The sequence below is a fragment of the Pimephales promelas genome, chromosome 1 (assembly GCF_988280905.1).
Source record: "Pimephales promelas chromosome 1, fPimPro1.hap1.1, whole genome shotgun sequence".
In the NCBI taxonomy this organism is placed as follows: domain Eukaryota; kingdom Metazoa; phylum Chordata; class Actinopteri; order Cypriniformes; family Leuciscidae; genus Pimephales; species Pimephales promelas.
In genome coordinates this window covers 21,576,090-21,585,193 of record NC_142769.1, presented here as the reverse complement: position 1 = coordinate 21,585,193, position 9,104 = coordinate 21,576,090, and the positions used below count along the sequence as shown (strand labels likewise).

Sequence of the window (9,104 nt, the reverse complement as noted above, 5' to 3'; positions counted from 1 at the left end):
GATTTTAAGGGTAAACATTATGAACATAGACCATATTAACAATGTCAAGTATATAAGGCCATCAAAAAAAATCAGTTTATTAAAAAAAATATAAAACTTAAAAAGAAGAGAAAGGGGACAAATTTACATTTCAAAAGAAATAGATTATATTTGGAAGATCTAACTTAGGAGCATTTAACCAAATGTCCATGTCCATTCAGAATAGAGAAGTATCGCATCCTTTCCAGGCGTCCTCCATTCACAGACAACCAGCGCAGAGAGTTTGATGTTGCATGCTGGTGGTTGATCCACTACATCACGAGGTACAGGTTTCTGTGGGAGTGCATGCTAAATTGCAATATTAGACATTTAAAACAGTCTCCTGAATAGGTAATAGAGGTCAGTGGTAGACATGATTTTTGGACAGTCATTCCCGTGTTTTAAATATCTCTATTGGTTCATAGCCCAATGTGAGGTCACCCCATTCCCCCTTCCTATGGGCTGCTCATGATATCTTTGTAGATAGCATTCGTGGTAGTCTGGCCAAAGATGAACGCGCCAATTGTAACCATGATGACTCCATAGGCCACCATTGCTTTCCAACTAGAGAGACAGAATTAGTTTATCAGTTTTATCATTTAAAACACAAATCTTTGGGCATTTTTAAAAATAGTTTAAAGGGGTTGTTCACCCAAAGATGAAAATACTCTCATCATATACTCACCCTCATGTTGTTCAAAAACCCATAAGACTTTTGTACATCGTTGAAACACAACTGAAGATATTTTAACAAAACCTGAGATTTCTGTTTCTCCATTGAAAGTTCATTCCACCAAAAAGAGATTGTAAACCTAATCCATATCAAGCGGTTTAATCCAAGCCTTATATTTAGGCTTTTATTCATATATAAACATTGATCAAAGTACAAAGAGCCCATGAAATATGGTAAACAGTTTCTCAAAGGTCAAGCAAGTAGGGAAGTATGTTTGAGCTTCCGTTTATCATACTGTATTTGATGTGCTCTATGTGTGTGTGTAAGTTATATGGATTACTTTTACAAACATCAAACTTTTGCTGAAGTGGTTCTTCATCTGAGGAACAGAAATCTCTCAAGTTTCATTAAACATATCTTCCTTTCTATTTCAAAGATGAACAAAAGTCTTATGGGTTTGGAACTACAAAAGGCTGAATAAGTATTGACAGATTCTTTGGGTGAACCCTTTAATAAGTAATAAATTAGTTACCTGAGTGATCTGAAATCATGCTCTGAAAGCTTTGCCTGAATCAAACACAACCCTATAGACAAACATTAGAAGAGTGAATATGATGAAACAATTATGAGATACAACAAGAAAAAGTACAGTCTAAGATCATTTTAATTTTAATACCTGGAAAAACAAAAATGAAGCACGCAGCCAAACCACCAATTAGTGAAATGACTCGTCCAATATCAGGAATGAAGAGAGCGAGAATTAGAGTGAGACAAAACCAGACGAGCGTCTGCAATATCCTCCGTCTCTGTTCCTTAGCCACATCTGTCTCCACCTCCTCTCCTTTAAAACGCAACCACAAACCCTCCAGCACTGCCCTAAAGCACAAACAAATACACACATCCTTTTAGACTGACAACATGCATCCTTCAATCGACACACATCTATAGACCACGAAAGGCTGTTACCTTCCACAAAAGTGCAGAATTGGATATGAGGTAACAACACAGATGATGATGAAGGCTCGCGCAATGGCCACCGCAACATCATTAGATGGATATGACATTAATACATCCTGGCTCACGTTTGAGCCAAATGACAGGAAGCCACAGACGCCTGTGGAGAAGAACAAGCCCAAAGCTTATACAACCAGCTCAGGTTCGGCCTACTTTATCATTCGAATATGTTGGCAAATTCAAGCTCACACACCCGTGCCTGTATACACAAAGAGGCAGATGATCATGCTGACTGTAACAACTGCCCACCAAGGCCGGATTTCTGGCTTCTTCATGCTGTTGAAAACAGGAACGCTGCTGACATGACACTGGGAAAAAAAGAGTGTGAGGACAATGATGATTTGCTAGCTTTCAAAAGTGGAATGAATTCAGACATTTATTCATTGGTTGAGACAGTTGATACACTACCATTTAAAGTTTGGGGTCTGTAACTTTTGAAATAAACTAATACTTCTTATACAGCAAAGACGCAATTAAATCAAATCAATCAATTTAGACAAACGTGACAAGATTTCTATTTCAGATAAATAGTTATTTTTAGGTTTCTATTCATCAAAGAATCCTGAAAAAAACAAATGCATCACAGTTTCCACAAAAGTATTACGCAGATTATTTTATTATCTCCAATATAAGTGTTTCTTGAGCAGCAAATCAGCATATTAGAATGGTTTCTGATTCAGCTTTGCATCACAGGAATAAATTACATTTTAAAAAGTATTAAATTAGAACACATTTATTTTAAATTGGTATAATACTTAATAATATTACTGGCTTGATAAATCTCTTGCTAACCAAGGTTGCATTTATTTTATTAAAAAAAAACAACAATAAAAAATAAATAAATAAAAAACAACCCAACATTTTTTAAGTCTAAAAAAAACTAAATGGAGTAAAGTCTACTTACACACCTGAAAACCAAAGCAGATTGTAGGCAAGGCATTTAACACATCGGTCCAGGATGCAGGACTGAAAGACACAACACATCACATTATAATAGTGATCACAATTTACTCTGTATTGTTTCTCTCAAATAACTAAATAAAATGTACTTCTGACCTGACCGGGATGATTCCTGGAGAAACTTCTTTGTCAGGCCAAATGTATTTGATGATGACTATGATTGTCACATACCAGGTGCCGATAACACTCAGGGTGCTGCAAATTAATCAGTACAAATATGCATATATGATTTAACCAGCAAATATTGAGGAACAGTGTTGGGGAAATTTACTTTGAAAAGTAATGCATTGCAATATAAAGTTACCTTTAAAAGTAAATAAGTGCTTTTACTTACTTTAAGAAAAAAAATGCATTACGTTACTTATGCATTACTTTTTCTCACCTGGGCTGGGCTTGTTTTTTATAACAAAAAAAAAGTTTTATTTTTGTGCAAATATAAAGGCCCTTACATAACAAAATTGAAATAATAGGGCTGAAGGAAATGCAAATTCACGGCTGTATAGTAGAGGGCGCAGCTCAAATAAACCTTTCAGCTGTGCTGCCATTCTGACTCTGGATTGCAGAAGAATAGGATGTAGGAGAAGAAAGACTTACTTACTTAAACACTTACTTCACAAATAAAAACAAAAAATCTAAAGCCATTTTTAGTTTAAAGGTGCCATCTGTAAGAATTGAGGTTAAAATATCCCAAAAATGAGCTACACGCATCAAAAGAATGAGAAGAAATAGGTTGATGATGTCATTAAAAAATGAAAAGTTATCCACAAGTTTCCGAGGGGCGCTCCTGTAAAAAATAAAGTGGGTGAAACTTCCGGTGACGCGGCGGAAGTAGCATTCCAATGGTATTTTGTGTGTTAGTTAGCGAAGAGGCTAGCTGTTTTTCGGAGAATTATTTTACTATTTAAAGACGCAAATCTTTATGAGAGATGTCGTTACGGAGCTCAGGGACAACATGTGCTGTTCGCGGTTGTATGTATAGCCGGACTAAACTAATTTAGTGGCTTAAACGGGATTGTTTTGAACATAAGCTGAAAACGAAATCAGAGTGATCCTGTCAACGACTGTAGTTTCCATCACCTCCCAAAAGACGACGAATCTTCCTGTGTACATTTGTTTAAATTCTTAATATTCTATAAACTCTCAGCATGTGTTTGGCTGTTCGCTACTGATGTTACACCTAAACTCAGGATCAAAGCCTGTGTTGACTGAATACCAAATGTGCCAGTTAATGTATTCAAGTAGCACATTCATTTATAATTTTGAATAAACTCCAAAGCACAATGATTAAGTGTGTATTTTTTATTTTAATTGTTTGTCAGCTCGCACAACTGTCTGTCACCATGCCTTGATGAGTATTGATTATTAATAATGTTATTATAATACTCGCTGCGGAGGTAAAGGTACTGTTATTTCACCCTTTTGAATTTCGTTGAGGTTGTGTTCCCACATCGTTAGCTAGTTTGGATCGCTATAACTTGAATGACTGTCAACTGTTGAATGAACGAGTGTCAAGCATGTCAAATCGCGCTTTGTTTACTTCCAACCGGAAGTCGCGCCCACTTTTGACGCAAGGCCTCATGGGGCGTAGGAAACTTGTGGATAGTGCTGCAGAGATATTAACCTGAATTAGCATGCTAAATTACTAGCCCCGGCCCGGCAGGTGTCGTAATACCAGTTTCGGCCATGGGAGGCGGTATGCAGGCGGGCAACATAACCACCAGCAAAACTACAATACAAGAATAACTCGCACGGCTTGTGGGTGCACTTGAACCTGATGTCATCCACTACTACATTTCAGTTCAGGGAAGAGTCCAAAAAATGATTGGTCGATATTATGCATGAGGAATACATTTTGGTAAGTTGTCGCGTACTGTATCTTTCAACAGTGTTCGTGTTCTTTTACCATTAGCTAGTAGAGATGATCGGTTCACGTGCGCTAGGCATCTGTCGTCTAACATTTACAAGCGCCAAAACTGCATTTATTGTTTGAATTGCGTAATAAAATTGACAGAATCTGAGAGATGAGAATTTTTTTATATATCATAACTAACCTGCTCTGTCTAGTCTGTCGGTCTCCGTGTCCTTTTCTGTGTGTGACAAAATTGATGTGTGGCGTGAAAGCGTGTGAAAAGTGTCGATTGCGTGTCTCACGATGAATTTGTGAGAGTTGGCAGCTCTGAATGGCGCTAGCTTGGTCAACATCAGCGAATGCTGTCTGTCAAATTAATTCAAACTAACAATAAAAGTGTAATATGAACAAAACGAATACCGTAAAACTTTATTCGTTTTACGGTATTTAGAAATAGACGTATTTTCACATATCGTCGAAATGCACTGGCTTGTATTTGAGACAGGCGTCTATGAGACGGATTTTATAATTTAGTGTTGAGATGTTTTTCTTTGAGTCTCTAATCTCTAAAAATCTCCAAATGCTCCACGTGAAACTGCGGTCTTCCAACCTTTTACTATCGTGTCAATTTATTTGATTAATATGCGCAAGGGGGAGAGAGCAAAACAGCGCTCGCTTGTGTTGTTTGGACACGTGAGAGTGAGCGCTTGCGCGGCCGCGGCACAAGTCACTTTCTGGAGGTGTACTGCCCCCATCTGGTATGGAATATGGAGTATGAATAGATTTTTTTTGACAGATGGCACCTTTAACTGAACCATCGAAGGTCAGCAGCAAGTACATTTGTTAATAAAGTGAGATAAATGCATAAAGGTATTTGTTTTATTTAACACATTTAATTATTGGAGGTTTGCATACTAGTATTCTGATTTTGCATTTCACTGATTTTATTCTGAGTAATTCTGAATAATTTTTTGTCCAAGTGAGATTAGTAAATGCCTGTTCAGTTTTAGTTTAGAACTACAATAACCACCAAGTTTACACTCAACGCCTCTTCACTCCTGATTTCTCTCAACATGGCGACAGGAGAGCTGTCAGTCAATACATAGGAAAACTTGCGTTACTTGTTTGAAAAAGTAACTTTTGTTGTAAATCTAAAAGTAATGCATTACTTAAAAAAAATCTGATTACGTAACTCAAATTACTGGTAATTCGTTACCCCCAACACTGATTAAATAATCAAGTGGAATTGTTTTGTGATATAACATTGCAAAGCATGACAAAATTACAGTTAAAAAACACAAAAAAGACGTTTCTACCTGGCATACTTCTGGAAGCCAATCTCTTTGGGTATGGACAGAGGAAGAATGATCAGCACGGAGGTCAATGTGATGGTGAACTTGCGATCTGTGTACCAGTGCGAAATAATCGCCGTTTCTGACTCGTGATTTATAGCACCAATCACTGTACCAAGAAAGAAAGAAAATCAGACAACTCTAGTCAGACTATTTTGGTATTTCTTTGTACATGTGAATATACTTACACTTGTCCAACTGATCTCCAATAATAATAAGGAAGGCTATGCAGGTGCCAAAGGTGTAAACAGCGATGGCCAGCTCACATATGACACCGAGAACCTTCCCACACACAGCACGAATCACCTCCTGATACGTTGTTTCATTGCTCACCTAAAAAAGAAAAAAAAAAAAAAAGAAAAAGGTGTGGGGTGTAAACCAGTGGATCTCAGCCAGGGTAATTTTGAGGTACCCTATGGACCCTTTTCAGACTGTGCAGGCACTTTTTTTTTACAGTTATCAACATCGTAAATCTTTAAAAAAAAAAAGTTTTATGTTTATATATATATATATATTATGTATTCAATTCAATTCACATTTATTTGTATAGCGCTTTTCAAAAAGCACATAATTTCAAAGCAGCTTTACATAAAATGCATGAGTCCACATTACAATTTAATGTATGTACATTTATAATACTATACTTTGTATTATATAACTTTGCATTAAATTACAAAAAACTAGTAAATGCTGCTGTTGGAGTGTTTCTAATACAGAGGCTAAGGGTGTAGCTGTAAAAATGACATCTTTCTGTCTTCTGCCTGTTGTTATGAATCTCTCTCTGTTTTTTCCCTTCTTTTTAAAAGTTGTAAAAACACAATTGTGGAGTTTTTCTTTTGCTATCTGAGCTAATGGAAACAAAAAATATTTAATGTAGTCTGTCTCTCATTCACCGATATAAAAGTTAACCCAAATATGACGACTTCCACTTCTGAGAAACCCGGAAATATGAAAACGGTCAATATTAAAAAGCTTTTATAAAACTAAATATATACACAACAGATCAAAAGTTTGGGGTTGGTAAGCTTTTATTTTAATGGAATCTCGTATGCTCATCAAGGCTGCATTTATTTAATCAAAAATACAGTAAAAACAGCCATATGAATAAGAAATATTTTCTATTTTAAAGCATTTTAAAATGCAACTTAGTCCTGTGATGACAAAGCTGAATTTTCAGCATCATTTTAATCAATTTAAAGCATCCTTGCTGAATAAAAGAATTAATGTCTTTCAAATGAATCTGAACGGAATTGCATTTTCTCTTGATGCGTCTGATACAGATATATGCTTACCTGAGAACAATAAGCCAAGATCACCAGCCCAGTGATGATGAAGACCATCATGCACTGCAAAAGAATAAGGCAAACTTTGAATTTCACAACATTAAACTTCAAAAGACTCTGTCTTTAATTGTACACTTTTTGGTTTTATTTACATCTGTCCTTATGTCTCTCTCACCATTTGAAGGGTCACTCCGGCTGTGACGCCACCAGCCATGTTGAAAGCAGCAGGAAAATTGAGAAGTCCGGCTCCCAGAGCAGCATTCACCACAATAAAAACAGCCCCTAATGTAGATGTCCCTTCCCTTCGTTCCTCTGATTGGTTAGGCAGTTGGATGGAGTCCACGCTGGGACTCTGCAGAAGCCATGCCCTTTCTCCAGCATCCTCACTGTAGCCCCAATCGCCCACTTCACTGTTAACAGCCCTGTCCGCCCTCGACATGACGCTTGCTTTTCTCACACACCCTCAGATAAACTTACAGGGACACCATAGGGTAAAAGTAGAGGTAAACACACTTGTGCTGTCAGTCAGATCCACCACCATTGAGGGGGAAACGGTGTAAACACACCTCCACAGGGTCCATACAGTTACAGAGAGTTGTGTTCAGTGTTCAATGTCATCTGTGAACAAAGAAGGGAACATATCACATGGTAGTTTTCACAAATTGACTAAAACGGTTTATGACCATCATACAGTTACATTGTGTGGTTGGCACTTTTAGGTCTGGGAGTCACAGGACATTGTATTTCTCAGCTGATCAAACAGTAAATGTCTGACATCATATTACAATTTCAAATAACTGTTTATTTTCTGTGATGGTCAAGCTGATTTTCAGAGTCACATGATCCTTCTAATATGCTGATTTGTGGCTCAATAAATATTTTGTATATCTGTTAAAAGTTGTGCTGCTTAGTTTTGTGGAAACCGTAACATTATTTTGATGAATAGAAACCACATGATTTATTGGAAATATAATTTTTTGCATTATACATTTGACTTCTAAGCAATTTAAAGTATCCCCGCTCAATAAAAGTATTAATTTCTTTCTTGTCTTTTTGAATGGTAGTGTATTTGCTTTTGACTTGTCTGACAGATATTTTTGCTTGCTTGAGAACAATACGTCAAGATCACAGTCCACGTGGTTGTTTTGATGACACAGAGGTTTGCACTTTAGTTCAAGTGTCTGGGAGTCACGGGATATAATTGTATTTCTCAGCTGATCAGTAAGCAGAAATCTGAGACGATGAGGAAATGAAATATGCTTTCCACAAGAGAAGGAATAAAGCACGGTCAGGACATTATCTTTAAAGCAGCTTGATTAAAAGCTGATCAATAACATATCGATTTGGAATTATTTCATGAAATGTCTGAACTAAATGACCGAGAAAAGTGATGGTAGCGTTAGTTTATGACGGTGTCTTTGAGTTTATAGCAAATACATCACCACACACAGACACATGCTCACTGCCAATAAGATTCAATCAAAAGATTAGGCCAAGTTAAGGAAACTGACACTGATCAAACACTCTTAATAGGCACGATTTCAATCGCACAGAAAATTAACTCTACATCCACTAACGTTACTCTTAAGAGGGTAAAAAACACAAACAAGAAAGACACAAAACATGCCGTGACACCCGAACGCTCACGTGACTCACATAGCACTGCATTTGTTTAGCTAATAAACTGTCCAGGTATGAAGGATATGTGATAAAGCAGATGTCCCACCTCAAGCGTATGTTCTTCGCTAATCCCGCACCGTGATGAAGAGCATAGATGAGATGTTTTCCAGAGAGGAACTGAAATAAATATGAGGCTGCTGCCTCCACCGAAACTGCTTCATCGATTAGCTGCTGACACAAACATGGTCACGTGACAACATTAAGCTAGTGATGAGATCATAGGATGAATGGATGAGAGATGGGCGATGAGCGCCGCTTCTTCCTTTTCCTCTTCT

At 37.1% G+C, this 9,104-nt stretch overlaps 1 protein-coding gene across 1 annotated transcript; it reads right to left on the bottom strand.

Moving 5' to 3' along the window:
* Positions 1-53: 53 nt before the first annotated feature.
* On the bottom strand, positions 54-9,080 carry slc38a7 (solute carrier family 38 member 7). The gene is made up of 12 exons (XM_039668784.2): positions 8,876-9,080; positions 7,325-7,767; positions 7,159-7,212; positions 6,055-6,199; positions 5,831-5,975; positions 2,762-2,860; positions 2,614-2,671; positions 1,899-2,013; positions 1,658-1,805; positions 1,368-1,567; positions 1,224-1,275; positions 54-582 (listed from the first exon to the last, which is right to left on the bottom strand). Exons 2-12 carry the CDS (start codon positions 7,586-7,588, stop codon positions 474-476), a joined length of 1,389 nt encoding a protein of 462 aa, XP_039524718.2. The 5' UTR covers positions 7,589-7,767; positions 8,876-9,080; the 3' UTR covers positions 54-473.
* Between the last annotated feature and the right edge of the window lie 24 nt (positions 9,081-9,104).

Bases quoted from the DNA above. Each gene is read 5' to 3' on its own strand.
- slc38a7 (XM_039668784.2), bottom strand. From the start codon at position 7,588: ATGTCGAGGGCGGACAGGGCTGTTAACAGTGAAGTGGGCGATTGGGGC. The intron at 2,672-2,761 runs GTCAGAAGTACA...TGTGTCTTTCAG, and splicing joins CCAGGAATCATCCCGGTCAG to TCCTGCATCCTGGACCGATG. The intron at 2,014-2,613 runs GTGTGTAAGTAG...TTTTTTTCCCAG, and splicing joins CAATCTGCTTTGGTTTTCAG to TGTCATGTCAGCAGCGTTCC.